This window comes from Palaemon carinicauda, chromosome 38 (assembly GCF_036898095.1).
Source record: "Palaemon carinicauda isolate YSFRI2023 chromosome 38, ASM3689809v2, whole genome shotgun sequence".
In the NCBI taxonomy this organism is placed as follows: domain Eukaryota; kingdom Metazoa; phylum Arthropoda; class Malacostraca; order Decapoda; family Palaemonidae; genus Palaemon; species Palaemon carinicauda.
This window is the reverse complement of record NC_090762.1, coordinates 62,866,810-62,882,370: the sequence shown is the minus strand read 5'-3', so window position 1 is coordinate 62,882,370 and position 15,561 is coordinate 62,866,810. Positions and strand designations below refer to the sequence as shown.

At 45.6% G+C, this 15,561-nt stretch overlaps 1 protein-coding gene across 9 annotated transcripts in view; it reads left to right on the top strand.

Annotated features, from left to right (window-relative positions):
* The window catches only part of LOC137630680 (putative sodium-dependent multivitamin transporter), a 202,626-nt gene that overhangs the window by 85,498 nt on the left and 101,567 nt on the right, over positions 1–15,561 (top strand). For all 9 annotated transcript variants that reach the window (XM_068362299.1, XM_068362305.1, XM_068362304.1 and 6 more), the window contains 2 exons: positions 14,292–14,513; positions 15,221–15,344. In XM_068362299.1, the coding sequence (XP_068218400.1) occupies positions 14,292–14,513; positions 15,221–15,344 (346 nt within the window). The remainder of the gene's footprint in view (positions 1–14,291; positions 14,514–15,220; positions 15,345–15,561) is intronic.

The window sequence follows — 15,561 nt, the reverse complement described above, 5'->3', positions numbered from 1 at the left end:
TCCTCTATTGGTGAAGCCTTTGCTTCCAAACAACACCATGTGACAGTTTTTTTCGACCTTGAAAAGGCATATGATAGCACATGGAGATATGGTATACTTAAAACAATTCATGAACTAGGATTAAAAGGAGAACTACCACTATTTATTCAGTCATTTCTTTTGCATAGAGTTTTTCAAGTGAGAGTGGGGGAAACTCTATCAGAGAGTAAGTGTCAGGAAGAAGGAGTTCCTCAGGGGAGAGTGCAGAGTGTAACCCTGTTTGCACTAGCAATTAATGGGATATCCTCGGTCATTCCCCGGGATGTTCTCTCAACATTATTTGTGGATGATCTCTCAATATCATTTGCTGGCACTAGAATGGCAATGGTTAAGAGAAAAATCCAACTCTCTCTTGATAAAATTATACAGTGGGCTGACATGAATGGATTTAAGTTCTCGACAAGTAAAACTACCATTGTCCATTTTTGTCGTATCCGGGGAGTACATCCAGACTCGGATATATACACTAAAGGTCAACGGATACCATTTGCAAGTGAAGCTAAATTTTTAGGTTTGATATTTGATTGTAGGCTTACATGGGTTTCTCACTTGAAAGTGTTAAAAGCTAAATGTGTTAAAGCTCTGAATATCTTAAAAGTATTGTCCCATACATCATGGGGGCAGACCGCAATACTATTTTAAAATTATACAAGGCCTTGATTTTTTCCAAAATTAGTTATGGTTGTGAAATATATTCTTCAGCCACCCCATGCCGGTTAAGAATATTAGACTCGATACATCATGCAGGTACTGTATTAGATTGTCTACAGGAGCTTTTAAAACCTCGCCTATCCCAAGTCTCCTTGTTGATGCTGGAGAGTTACCTCTAGACCTTTACTGAATGTCTTCCATTATTCGGTATTGGTTTAGATTGCAAAGACTCCCTAACTCTCTAGCCTTTCAGACTGCAAGCCTTGTAAGACACGCATCATACTTTGAGTTGCACCCAAAATCTCCTCAACCTTATGGCTTTCGGGTGAAACGATTATTAAATAGTCTGGATATAATTAGAAATAAGGTACTTCCATTCAAGGTATCATTAACGCCTCCATGGAAGTTACCAGAGATATCTTTTTGTAAATATTTTATTGGAGATAAGAAGAATATGTCAGACCTAGAAGCCAGGTGTCTTTTTAATGAACATGTTAAAGAACATAGAGGATCAACTTTTATCTATACTGATGGCTCCAAATCTGATGCTGGCGTTGGATTTGGAGTAAATAGTAATGGTATTAATTGTAGAGGTGCACTTCCTCTGACCGCTTCCATATTTACTGCCGAACTGTATGGCATACTAACCGCTATTGAGAAAATAGCGTTGGAGAAGGAGGGTAATTTTACAATTTTTAGTGATGCAAGGAGTGTCCTTCAAGCTATAGAAGTTTTTAATTCTAATAACCCTCTAGTTTTAAATTTTTTAGAATGGCTTTTTATTATTGAACATAGAGGTATAACAGTTCAATTTTGTAGGGTTCCAGCACATGTAGGTGTGTCTGGGAATGAGAAGGCAGATTCACTGGCTAAGAAGGCTGCATCCGAGTTGGTGCCAAGAAGGTATCCCATTCCCTGTAATGATTTCTTACCTGACATCAAGAAATTGGTTTGCAATAAATGGCAACAGCAATGGGATAGCCTAGATGGGAATAAAATGCGAGAGGTAACAAATGTCATATCTCCTTGGAGGTATAATATGATGTCCCGAAAATGGGAGAAGTCTCTTTGTCGTCTCCGTATTGGTCACACTCGGTTGACACACGAGTTTCTGCTGAAGGGCCAACACCAACCGTATTGTGACGACTGTTTAGTACCTCTAACAGTGAGGCATTTGTTGACCGAATGCCCCAATTATAACAACTGAAGGAATAGATATTTGCTTGAGGCTCGAGGTGAGGGTGGCAGGTTCATCCTTGCCAAGATTCTTAGAAATGATGTGTCCTACTATGCAAGTGGCATTTTTAGATTTATTTCAGAAGCAGGTCTTCTGAAAACTATTTAACTTTTATGACACAACTTTTATGATTTTAATTGAATACTCTTTTATTTTTTATTTTATTTTATTTTTTATTTTTGTATACATAAATTAAATGTTACCGGCGTCAATGACCTTAGATGTCAGGATGCCTGAACACTTTAAATCAATCAATCAATCCTGGCATATTTCAATTGTAATTCCAGGCCACAAGTCTGGTGAAGACCCAAAACAGCCATCTAGTTATAGGCCCATATCCTTGACCAGTTGCATATGCAAACTATTTGAGAGAATGATCAACAACAGACTTGTGCGGTATCTAGAATCAAAAAATCTTTTATCTAACAGACAGTTTGGTTTTAGGAAGAACCGAAGTACTCTAGACCCCTTGCTGATGTTATCAAGGGAAATTTCAAATGCCTTTTCTAACCAAAACCAGGTGGTGGGTGTCTCTTTTTGACCTCGAAAAGGCATATGACACCACCTGGAGGGGTGGTATTTTAAAGCAATTGGCCTCGTGGGGTATAGGAGGACATATGTTCTCTTTTGTTGAAGAATTTTTATCAAACCGCTCAATTAAAGTGAGTGTAGGGTCAGAACTATCTTCATCCTACATGCAAGAAGGAGGTGTCCCCCAAGGCAGCGTATTGAGTGTAACCTTGTTTGCTGTTGCTATTAATAGTCTCATTAGTCACATACCTCCTAGCATACAAGGATCACTATTTGTCGATGACTTTGCAATTTATTGTAGTGGATCATCTGCACTACAAGCATGCCAAAATCTTCAAATTGCAATAAATGCTGCTTCCGCATGGGCAAATTCTCGTGGATTCATGTTTTCTCCTCAGAAGACCAAAGCCATTCGCTTTACTCGTACTCGTAAAAGGGAAGATATCCCCACCCTTTTCTTAAATGATTGTATTTTGCCATATGAGGATAATGTCAAGTTTCTTGGAGTCATTTTCGACAAGAAAATTACATTTGGTCCCCATATAAATGACCTATCAATCAGGGTTAAGAAGTCACTGAACATTCTGAAAGTGGTATTGCATTTTGATTGGGGTGCTGATAGAACAACTTTGCTTAGAATTTATACATCTTTGTGTCTGAGCAAGTTAGACTATGCATGCCAAATATAAGGGGCAGCTACAAAGACTTTACTTGGAAAACTTTATATTGTTCACAATGCTGGGCTTCGCATCTGCACAGGTGCTTACAGAATATCTCCCATTGACAGTCTCTATGTTGATTCTGGCATACCTCCCCTTTCCATTCGCAGAGAGGAGTTGAGTGTGAGGTTTTTAGCTAGGTCTCTTGCTGTGAGAAACAATCCTAACTGTAAATATGTTAGGGCGCCTTTAGATCGGGCTCCTAACAGATCTAGAGTGCCTAAGCCTTTGTAAGTACAGCCGAAAAATGATGCTAGAGAAGTAGGCTTGTTAACAGCACAAATAGCAGAGGTAGGATATCCCAAGTCTCCTCCTTGGTGTAATCCACCTGTTAAAGTATGTTTTACGGCAGGAGGGAAAAATACCTTACCTAGTAGGGTAATGAAAAGTGAGTTTTTAAATCGTGCTGCTCAACATCATGGGAAACATGTTTTTACAGATGGCTCCAAATCGGCTGCAGGAGTTGGAAGTGCAGCTGTGGTGGGGGGATATTGTTATTAGAAGGAAACTCCCATCCTCTTGTTCAATTTTTACTGCAGAGCTGTACGCAATAATTCTCGCAGTCCAACATATTTTTAAAAATGGCAACCAAAATAGCTTTTATACAATTTTTACGGATTCCAATAGTGTTTTACTCTCATTAAAACAAATTATGCCAGGCCATCATCTAGTACAAGAGGTGCAGGACTGGTTAGTACTTCTGCAGTCTAGGAAGAGTATCAGTGTTCACTTCTGTTGGGTCCCTGCCCATGTTGGGGTGGATGGAAATGAACAAGTAGATAAGGCAGCTAAGGAAGCTTCAGGGCTAAGTAATCCATCCCCCTTGAGTATTCCTTACAAAGATCTTAAAAGTGAGATTCATCTTTACTGTAAAAATAAGTGGCAGGCTCGATGGTCTGAACTGACCACCAATACAAAATTGAAACAAATCCACCCATTGTTGGATAAATGGTCATCTTGTAATTCTACAAGTAGGAGGGATACCATTATTTTAACTAGGCTGCGTATTGGCCATACACATGCAACGCACAATTATTTAATGAAGAATGGGGAAGGGAGACAGGCCCCTCTTTGTAATACCTGTCAAGTGACAATGGATGTTAAACATATTTTAGTCGATTGTCCTGTTTTTAATCTTCAGAGGAGGACACATTTACTCCAGGACAAACCTTTAAGAGATATACTGGGGGAAAACTGTAATACCCTGAACTTGAGAAAATTTATACAAAGTATTGGGTTATATTACGAGCTTTAATTGATTTTATTAATTTATTTATTTATTTTACACTTTTAATCCCTATTTATTTCACATCTAGATTTTATTGTATGAAAGTGTCACGATTTGTATTAAAGGTTAAAATGATACAAAATGGTGTGATTATACAGATATGATTGAATGATTTTCGTTATATAGCACTGAATGGCCTTTGATGCCCCAGTGCTTGGCTTAATGCCTAAATCCTATATTGAATTCAATTCATTCTGGAAAGCCTGGGAGGTAAGGGGAGCGGACCCTTGGTCCATTCGTGTTCTAAAGGAAGGATACAAAATTCCATTCTTGTCAAAGCCTCCTTTATCCACAGATCCTGTGGATCTCTCGCCCAAGTACAGGGAAGGACCGAAGAGGCAGGACATGCAGCTTCAGATGTCTCTCTTGCTGGAAAAAAGAGCGATAGAGAAGGTTTCTGGGACCGTCGTCAGAGGAGCTGGAAAAGAGGGTTGACGCCCTACACTAGGGAACCAGGTATCCAGGCCCTCTTCCATCCGCATTGGGGACCTACCTGGCGTTTTAGGGAGCTTCCACCCGAAGGAATCACTTACCGTGGAGTCTAACTTACCCTGGGCATCGCCACCTGCCGAAGAACCTGAAACACAGGCCCACGAAGGGGGCGAAGAAACAGGTACAACATTACTACACCATAAGGGGTCGTCGGAGGAAACGTGCCCCCAAGCACAAGGGCTGAGTCTCCAGAACCCCCCGACACAGCACTACCAGGCTCCCCACTTCACACCCTCGGCTCTCTCCCCGCAACGGACTTACCTCGTCCCCTACTCTGGGTAGGGGAAGGCGAGACAGAAGCCCCGTCGGATCGTCCACTGGGTGACGGTAGCGGCGAAGAGACGCTAGATTTCCTGGGCGAACGTTTCGACGACTTCTTTTTCTTAGTGCCGTATCGCACCCACTGAATCTCACTCCAACCAACACACTCAATGCACGTATCCGATGGCGAGCACATCCTGCCCCTACAGGAAGAGCAAAGGGAGTGAGGGTCTACCTCGGGCTTGGAGAGGAACGCTCCACACGACTTTCCGGCTCTAGGCCCAGGACAACGGCGGATCTGCTCCATAGCACACAACTACAAGACACAGGGACGAAGGGAATCAAAGGGATACACTTGGGAAGCACAAGGAAGGGTAGTGAACACACAAGAACACAAGGGATAAGCACAAAGCTACCACGCGGGACACATGAGGCGGACACAAAGGGTCGAGAGAGACGAGAGCGACGTGAGGGTATGGTATCACGTCGCGACCAGAGAACTTACTGACTCACGGGACCCAAGTGGACCTCGACCTAGCTCAAAGGCTACCCTCGGGGCACGTTCTCTCACTCCCGGGTTAGCCCTCCATAGAAAACGGGTATAGGGTATACTACACAAAACTCTGGTCGGTAGAGAGGAGATTACAGGTAACTCCTAAGAAAGTAGTTCTCGGTAAGTATGTTAGGAAAAATAAAAATTACTTATAATTTTTGATTTTTTTAAATTTTTATTCTTCTAGCTCTACAAACCTATTTACTGCCCATATAATCCCATAAACCCTAGGCTGGGACCTTCAGTATGGTGATTTTTGCCATGCGGGAGAATGGCCTAATTCCCTTTTCTCCCTCGTACTCTTGCTACTCTCTCACTAAGGATACATGATTTTTCTCCCAACCGAGCTGGACTTATTAAAAGAACTCAGGTCTGTAGTTGGGGAAATGACAAATTACTAAAGAATTTTATTTTTTCTGCATTCTCAATACTTGTTTCATAGTCTAGTGTCTCATGAGTTAAGAAAAATATTCTACTTCTATTAGTATACCCATCTACCACAAAATGATGCTCAATTTTCTTCTTCCTGTTTACTTTTAGGGCATCAAAATTATATATGCCCTATATATTTATCAACCCTAGACATCATGTTACACTTGTGATGCTATTGTTACCTTTGGCATACCGTCCTTATGTCTTTCTCTCTCTTTCCCACATGATCCACAAGGCAACTTTCATGACTAATTTTCTCTTCACCCTTATACAGTATTCTTAATTATAGTTTGTTCCAACACGAAACTTACCTCGAATTACTTTCTTTAGGAGACACTTGGTGCTCTCTTTCTCGACCAAGGTTTTTGGCGCAGTAATCCCCCACTCTGTTCTCCCTATAGGCCTACCCCCGCCGCCAACGAATGCGCCCCGAGGGCAGGATTAGGGCAGGTCACTGCTTCTCTGGGCCATTCTCCTCATTAAGTCCTTGGTCGTGAGGTGTTCAACACCTCACTCTCAGTCTCTCTCGATCCTTTGTGCGCATTTAGTGTCCACGTGTTCCCAACGTGGGGACTTGTGTTTTTTCGCAGTGTGCTTCCCAAGTGTTCCTGTGCGTTCACTTTTCAACCGTGTCCTTACCCGGTGTTTGATTCATTTCCTTAGTGCTTGTGTCGTGCGTTGTGTGCGTTATGGAACAGTATTCCTTGATTTTCTTCAAGGAATTAATAGCTGAAAGGACCAATTTTTACATAAATCATTCTTCCTCCCCTTATCCTCGGTGTTAGCCGTGTAGGGGCAGCTTATGTTCCCCTTCAACCACGTGTCAGGACTTCTGGTCCTAGAACGTAGTGCAGTGAGTGCACTTCGGCACCAAAAGGAAGAATACATCCAAGAGGCTCATAGGAAGACGAGCCTCTCCTCGCCAACTTAATTCCCGATGCCTCGTCGAATAGAGATTCTTATACAGCCATCTTCCCCTACCCAGAGTAGGGGACGAGGTAAGTCAGTTGCGGGGAAGTGCCCATTGCTCTTCCCCAAGAGTTTGAGTGGGTGCGGTATAGCACCAAGAAGAGGTAGGCGACGAAGGGTTTGCCTAAGAAGACTAGCGCCGGGCGTTCCGCCTGACAGAGCTTCCCTACCACCCTCTCCTACCCAGAGTAGGAGACGAGGTTGGTTTATTGTGAAGATGATAACTCTTAAGAAGTAGTTCAAGGTAAGTACTACTTCCGAGAGTGTGTGGGAAGATGGAGTCCTGGTGCAAGCAGGCCACGTCTCCTCTGATGACCCCATGTGGGGGAAAATGTCCCTAATTCTTCTCCAGTCTCTTAGCGTATTTTTCAGTCTCTTCTGCAGCCGAGGGCCTCGCCGAGAAGGAGCCTCCCAGGTCTGTATTGCAGCGTTCCCCGAACCGATAACCCAGGGTTTTTTCTCACCACGAAGGCCATCCTCCAGACGCAGATATAACCCTCGCAGGGAGAAATGCGAGAAGGCCTCTTCAGGCAGGCGTAAGACCGCGAAGCTTCCGGTTCACCCCGCCAACGGGTGTAACCGAGCTTCTTTACGGGCAGCCTGGCCGAATCAGCACAGCTGGTTCGGCCCTCGGACTTAAAAGGAACGGTTCCCTCCGTCGGGTCAGCCCACGGGGATCCGCGTCCGCGTCCCCCAGCCCGCCCGCAGGCGTAACCGGGCTTCTTTACGGGCAGCCTGGCCGATTCAGCACAGCTGGTTCGGCCCTCGGACTTAAAAGGAACGGTTCCCTCCGTTGGGTCAGCCCACGGGGATCCGCGTCCGCGTCCCCCAGCCCGCCCGCGTAACCGGGCTTCTTTACGGGCAGCCTGGCCGAATCAGCACAGCTGGTTCGGCCCTCGGACTTAAAAGGAACGGTTCCCTCCGTTGGGTCAGCCCACGAGGATCCGCGTCCGCGTCCCCCGGAGAGAATACACGAACAGTAGTCCTCGACGGTACGGCGTTGCCGGTTCTGACCCCGAACCTGGTGCGGAACTTCCCGCCGGGGAAAACCGGTACCACCGCAAGGGAGTGCCTGGTATTCCAGAACCGAAGCGCCCGGGGAGTGCCCGGTGACCCGGCGCCTCGAGATCAAGCGGTAGGAAGGACTCTACAGGTAAGCGTAAGTCCCCGAAGCCTCCGTTAACCCCGCCCAGCGGGGGAAACGCTCTTCTGGTCGGGCGGCCTGGCCGTACCAGCCCGGCTGGTGCGGCCTTCGGGTCAGAAGGAACGGTTCCCGCTGTCGGGTCAGCCCACGGGAACCGCATCCTCGGCACCCAGAGCCTTGGGCCGACGAGTCCCCGCTGAACCAGCGTTGCTTGCGCTAACCCAGGCCCCTGGTGCGGACGTCCCCGCAGATGAAATCCAGTACCTCGGCAGGACGGCGCCCCTGCCCCAAAGAGCTAGACGTCCAGTCGGCGTGCCCGGTAACCCAGCTCCCCGGCCCCAAGCCGGGTCCTCGGCTGATGGAGAGGAGCGCTCCCTGACGGAGGACTCCGTCTATAGGAGAGTGGTTAGCCTTTGCAGAAGACACTACAAGTACCGGAACCTGCAACTACGGATGTAGTTTCCTGGAAGTCAAGCCTTTTTGAGGATCATGCAGACTCCTTACAACCTAAGACGTCCCTAGCACTTCCTCTACCCGAGGTCTAGTCCTAGAGCAGGATTATGTCGGCAAGGTAGTGGCCAGCACTGCCGGGGTCCCCCAACCTTTAAGGGGGGGTCAGCAGGACATCCTTAGTCAAGGCGTTTCAGACAGTAGAGCCTCTTCAGCCCCAGTCTGGTTCTCGCCAGCAGGAGCCTCCATGATTGAGAAAATGTCGAGGGACTTGGTAAACGTCCCCTCTAGGCTGGACTGGTGGGCTTACTCTTTGGGAGGTGTACAAGCCTCCTTTGACCCCGAGGACCCTGTCCAGCAAGGCCTTCAACCCTTAGGTTATTGGCATATCAGTCTCTCACACTAACAGCTAACTGGGTGTTCTGGAAGCGAGACACTGTTCTGGCGAAGGTGTCTTGGAAGGCACCAGACAGGGAGACGCGAGCCATTCGCAGCTTTCCCTTGTGGGGAGAGTCTCCGTTTCCTTGGAAGAAACTAGAAACCATAATGGAGAAGGTCTTGAAATACAAGGAGACTAACGTCCCCAGACATAAGACTCCTAGGAGACCGCCCTATAAGAGGTCTGTCTCGGATAGTGCCTCGACACCCCAAGCATCTACCAGCACTACGAGGAGAGAAGCCCCTCTCTTCCTCCTGGTCCGCAACGCCTCAGCCCCTCCGCAGGGGAGCTCCAGCGCCCTCTAGCTCCTTCAGGTCGGGTTACCCCGCCTCTAGGGGAGACAGATCAGGCCGCCCCTTAGAAGACTCTTTTCACTAGAAGAAGATAAGAGTGGGAGGCCCCCTATCCCCACCCAACCCTCGGGTTGGAGGATGACTCAGACGTCATTGGCAAGCTTAGCGGGCTCAAGGAGCGGAGCCTTGGACAGTGGCCTTACTAAAGAAGGGCTACGGACTTCCATTCCTAACGGAACCACCCACGCTTTTTCCGGCCAACCGGATAGAATGGCTAGATCCCAAAGACCTGTTAAAGAGGACCGCCCTTCAAGAGTAGGTGTCGTCCATGCTAGAGAAGGGTACCATGGAAGTTCTTCTCCCAGGGCCAGGTGTCTACAGTCGCCTATTCCTGGTGGAAAAAGCGACCGGGGGGTGGAAACCGGTTATAGATCTGTCAGCTCTCACAGGTTTGTCAAGAAGACGGACTTCAAAAGGAACACGCAGAATTCAGTCCTGCTGTCCTTGAGGGAGAAAGATTGTAGGATGACCATCGACCCCAAGGACGCATACTTCCAGATTCCGGTCCACACCTCGGGTCGGAAGTTCCTCCGGGTGAAATAGGGTTCCCAGATCCTGCAATTCAGGACCCTTTTCTTTGGTCTGTAAACAGCGCCCCAAGTGTTCACGAGTCTCCACGGCTGTCGCAGTGGGGGCTCATGAACGAGGCATCCGCCTTATCAGATACCTGGACGACTGGTGGCTTCTTCCCGCCTCAAAGGTCCTCTTGGAGGGACAAGGGAGAAGTCTCCTCCAGTTTTGCAAGGATCTGGGGAACTGAATCAACCCGAAGTAGTCCCAGTTTTGCAAGGATCTGGGGAACTGAATCAACCCGAAGTAGTCAAATCTATCCCCTTCCACCGGAATGAACTACTGGGGAATACCATTAGACTTTTTTCGGGGAGAATTTTTCCCTTCGGAGAATAAGATAAGAAACCTCAGGCTCATTAGTCAGCCGTTCCTGTCAGAACACCCCAGGAGGGCGGAAGACGGGCAGAGGCTGATAGGTCACCTGGTCTCACTGGAGAACCTAGTTCCCCAAGGGAGGGTAAGGCTCAGATCCGTCCAATGGAATCTCAGGAACCTCGGGTGACAGACGGATTCACAGCAGGTGCTAATCCCAGTCATTCCAGACACGAGACCCTCCCTAGAATGGTGGCATTGCCAGTCGAACTCACTCAAGGGGACGTCCTTCGGGACCGGCCCTCCCGAGTTACTACTGTTCACAGATGCCTCCAACCAGAGATGGGGAGCCCTTCCCCTCGACGAAACGGCACAAGAGACCTGGTTGGAAGGGGAGAGGCAACTCCACACAATGTCCTGGAGTTGGAAGCAGTCCAGAAGGCGTGCCTACACTTCACAAGTCTGCTAAAGGGGAACACCGTGGCGTGGATGAGCGACAACGCCACGGTAGTGGCATACATAAAGAAGCAGGGTACTTGTAATCGAAGGAGTTGTGCGATCTCACCATAGAGAATCTAGATTGAGTGGAAGAAAATCAAGGGGTGATGTTAGCAAGGTTCATTCCCGGGAAGTAAAACGTTCTGGCCGACGGCCTCAGCAGAATGGGCCACATAGTAGGGACAGAATGGTCCCTTCTCCCAGGAATAGCCAAGCTCATCATTCAACGCTGGGGTTCCCCGGTGGTTGACCGCTTTGCAACAACCTCAACGCCCAACTCCCAGTCTATTGCTCCCCTGTACCAGACCCGAAAGCTTCCTTAGAAGACTCTTTTCAGCACAAGTGGGACAATCTGGATGTGTACGCCTTTCCCCCTTTTCACGCTGATAAGACAAGTGCTCAGCAGAGTAAAGACGGCTCGAAACCTACAGATGACTTTGGTAGCGCCCTGGTGGCTGGAGAGAGAGAGTGGTTCGCGGATCTAAAAGACCCATCGAGTCAACCGCTGTGGCCTCTGTCCGTCAGGTCAGAACTTCTGCACCAGCCTCACTTTCTCAAGCTCCACGACAGGCCTCTCTCCCTACGTCTTCACGACTGAAGACTAAGAGCGGCTCCTGAAGAAAGAAGGATATTCTTCCTCCACGGCTAAGAGAATGTCTCTATTCCTAAGAAGTCGCCAACCGTGGTCTTCCAGACAAAATGGACCTCCGTCGCGAAGTGGTGCGCTGAGAGGCACATTAGACCTCTTAAGGCCTCTGTCCCAGACATGGCAGATTTTCTTGTGTTTCTCAAGGACAAAGCGGAGATGTTCAATCCCAGCCATAAAACGGGGTTCGGGCTGCCTTAGGCCAAGTCTTCCTCCTGAAGGGCATCGTCCTGGGGATCTCGAGACACATAGCGATGCTTGTCAAAAGCTTCGAGCAGGCGGGAAAGGTGCCCCAGTGGGACTTAGGCAAGGTCTGGAAGATGATGTGTTGCTCCCACTTTGAACACTTGAAAGATATCGTGAACAAAGATCTCACCCTCAAGGCCGTCTTCTTGCTGGCCTTGGCATCCGATAAGAGAGTGGGAGAGATACATGGTTTGTCATTCAACTTCTCTCACTCCGACCAGGTATCAGGAACCTCTTCGTTTCCACAGGTGTTAATAGGAAACAAGTTTCCGAGAACACCATTTCCTGCTGGCTGAGACAAGTCATCGCGAGAACCTACGAAGAGGATAAAATGGCAGTGCCAGGCACACCCCGGACCCATGACATCAGGGGTCTGAGCACCCCCTTGCCCTTTGAGAGAAACATGGCGGTGAGGCAGATCCTACAGACAGGCACTTGGTCGCACCAGTCAACCTTTACTGCCCACTACCTCAAGGGTTATTCAAGAAAATCCATGGACGGGTTCTCCATTGGGACAGTCATGGCCGCCCTCCGGGCTGTGTAGCGGTAAGGCCAGAGGCTGTACCCAACGATGAACACATTCTTCGCGACTACATCCGGAGGAAATCGTCAGAAGAAATTTTTAAGAGGTAAAATCTTAGGTAATAGCGTAAGGTTGCGCAGTTACCCTCACTCCCGTACTCTGATAGGCCCCCGCATTCCATAGCCCTCTAGGCCCTACGTACCGAGTCAAGTGTCAGAATAGCACTCCCGCCTCCTAAAGTATAAGTCTCCTAAAGAAAGTAATTCGAGGTAAGTTTCGTGTTGGAACAAATCAAAAATTTTAAGTAATTTTTATTTTTCCTAACATACTTACCGAGAATTACTTTCGGGTAATGGCCCTCCCTTCCGTCCCCGAGTGCCATCCTTCCATTGCCAAGTTGGGCTATACGACGAACTTAATGAGGAGAATGGCCCAGAGAAGCAGTGACCTGCCCTAATCCTGCCCTCGGGGCGCATTCGTTGGCAGCGGGGGTAGGCCTATAGGGAGAGCAGAGTGGGGGATAACTGCGCCAAAAACCTTGGTCGAGAAAGAGAGCACCAAGTGTCTCCTAAAGAAAGTAATTCTCGGTAAGTATGTTAGGAAAAATAAAAATTACTTAAAATTTTTGATATTTCATGTATCCTCTGCCTTAATTTTTTTTTAACTACATTGATACTTATGTATCCAATAGGGCTCTTGCGAGAAAAGGGTAGGAGTAATGTCGGAACCATATATCAAATGTTACCAAACTGAGATAGAGAGGCCAAATGGTTGAGTTACAGTGTTCCATTCTTTCTCAAATGGCAAAGACACTGGTGACTTTGTGAGGTCCCTCGATCATAGACCTGTTCCTCTATTGCTCACTGTTCCTGGACCCTCCATGTTTTCCTGATCAGAAGTCTCTCGACGGGGTTCTTGCTGCACCAAATCTCCAGCAAACCGAAGTAGCAACAGGTTGCTCTCGTCTAGAGCTGTGCGCAGACCTGGTCTCCCTTCTCATGGAAGAGCCTCGAGAGCTACCCCTGAGGCCAGACTTTTGGTTCAAGAAAAAAAATTAAATGTAGCATGGATAAAATGTAGAGCAAACTGCCTGTAAATATGAAAGTTTTATTGGTATTAAGGGCTTATTGCCTCTTAGTAAAGTAGTGTGATGCATTAGAAAGATGAGAAATAACAAGGAATATGGCAGTTTTAAAGTTGTTGCTAAAGAATGATACAATTTATGGAAAGAGTTCAACTTGAAGCTCATATTACTAATGAGGATGTTACAGAAATTGTTTCCATTGGTTGTAAAATGATTTGGTATGTGGCAGACATGGGATAATTTAATTGGGAAATATGGAGATGATGTAGTATTAGGACAAAAGCCTGTAAGAGTACCCAAGAAATAATTAGAATGGATAAATGAAGCCTTAGAAATTATTGGAGTTCAGGAAGAAGGACCACAGGAAAGTGGAGTGAATTCATTTCCTGTTTAAACCTATAAAGGGAAATGCTGTATAGTAGTGAAAATGGTTATGTTGATGCTCTGATTCTTGCTCTTGTCTTTCGAATTTAAGGGTACAGAATTCTAAAGGATCAAGTAAGTTGCTGTAGTTTTGAAATATAAAATTTGAGTAGTTATATGTAGGTCTTATTATTTAAAATATTTCCCTTAACCAAATTGCCTTGTTGCCTTTCCTTTAACATTTCAAAAGTGAGAAAAGTTGAGGTAATATAGATGCTCATGAATTAATGTAATGCTTTTATTATAAAAGATTGTTAATGGTTCCATCTATATCTGTGACTTGAGCTTGTAATGATAAATTAAAATTGTAGTGCAGTACTTTTTATTGTGTGCACCAGGAATACATAGACAAGACTAGAGAATTAACTACCTGTACTACAGGGTTAGCTACTGAATTATTTGATGTATGATGATTTTTCTTTCTTTCTCAGGAATATATGTTAGCAGATCAAAGTATGCCAGTATTGCCTGTAGCATTTTCTCTTATGGCATCCTTTATGTCTGCCATCACCATATTGGGAGTTGCTACTGAAAATTACGTGTTTGGTACCCAGTTCGTTATCATTAATATCTCCTACCTGGTAGCAACCCCATTAGCTTGCTATCTGTACCTTCCAGTTTTCTTCAGACTCCAGAACACCAGCGTTTATGAGGTAAGCGGACTTATATAACTTTTATTTTTTATTTACCACCATGATAGACTTACTATAAATATTTTCAGATTACCCTTTTTTATCGCTTTTTTTTGCTTAATTATCAGATCTTGAATTGGTTTTGTGTTGGGTAAAGAATTAAGGGAAACTTCAAAACATGGACAAAATCTTGAAAACATTAAGAACTAATGCATTGTTGCGTAAAGGAATACACTTGAAAAGATAGAGATGAACAGCTGAAGAGAAAAGGGCTAGTGCTGGAATAGAAAGGCCAGAAACAATACAGTATGAATAAAGTGCTGTAAGGACTGGGAGCTTTTTGATAGAGAGGCAGAAATTGGATAAAGCAGCGATGTGAAAGCTTTTTTCCTTTTTATTTTATATAGAAGTACAGTATGAGAAGTGGTTCGTGGAAAGAATGATGCAAGCAGGAAACGTGTAATAACAGTATTGTATATTGATTGGTTTCCTGTAAGGGTGAAATTTGTTACTTACAGTATGTGATTTTATATCCATATTTTCTTTGAAATATAATTGCATGACTTTTTCCTAGCTATAATTTACATAACCTATGAAGTCCTATTAGTCTTATTACAGTATGATAATTACTGTATAATGTACTGCAAAGTTAGAAGCCACACATAATCTGAATTGTACTGTATATAATTTTCATGTGAATTTTTCTTTGAGTGTATATTCTCTTGCAGTACCTCGAACGAAGATTCGGCTTATTAACACGAACTTGCGCATCTTTAGCCTTCTCTCTTCAGATGGCTCTTTACATGGGCATTGTCCTTTATGCTCCAGCATTGGCTCTCTCGGCTGTAACAGGTTAGCACTTGCTGTGGTACTTACATTCCCATAGTATTGCATTCCAACATGAAGGAGATTGACTACATTACTAAATATTCACTAACTGCAATACTGTACTAAGTATGCATTAGGTAGTCGTTTGAATAATATTTGAGTTGATAATTGAGTGACAATTTTTCTGCTGAGTTACGGTTATTTATTTTATGAGCGTTCAGTTTGCCAAACAATGATGGTT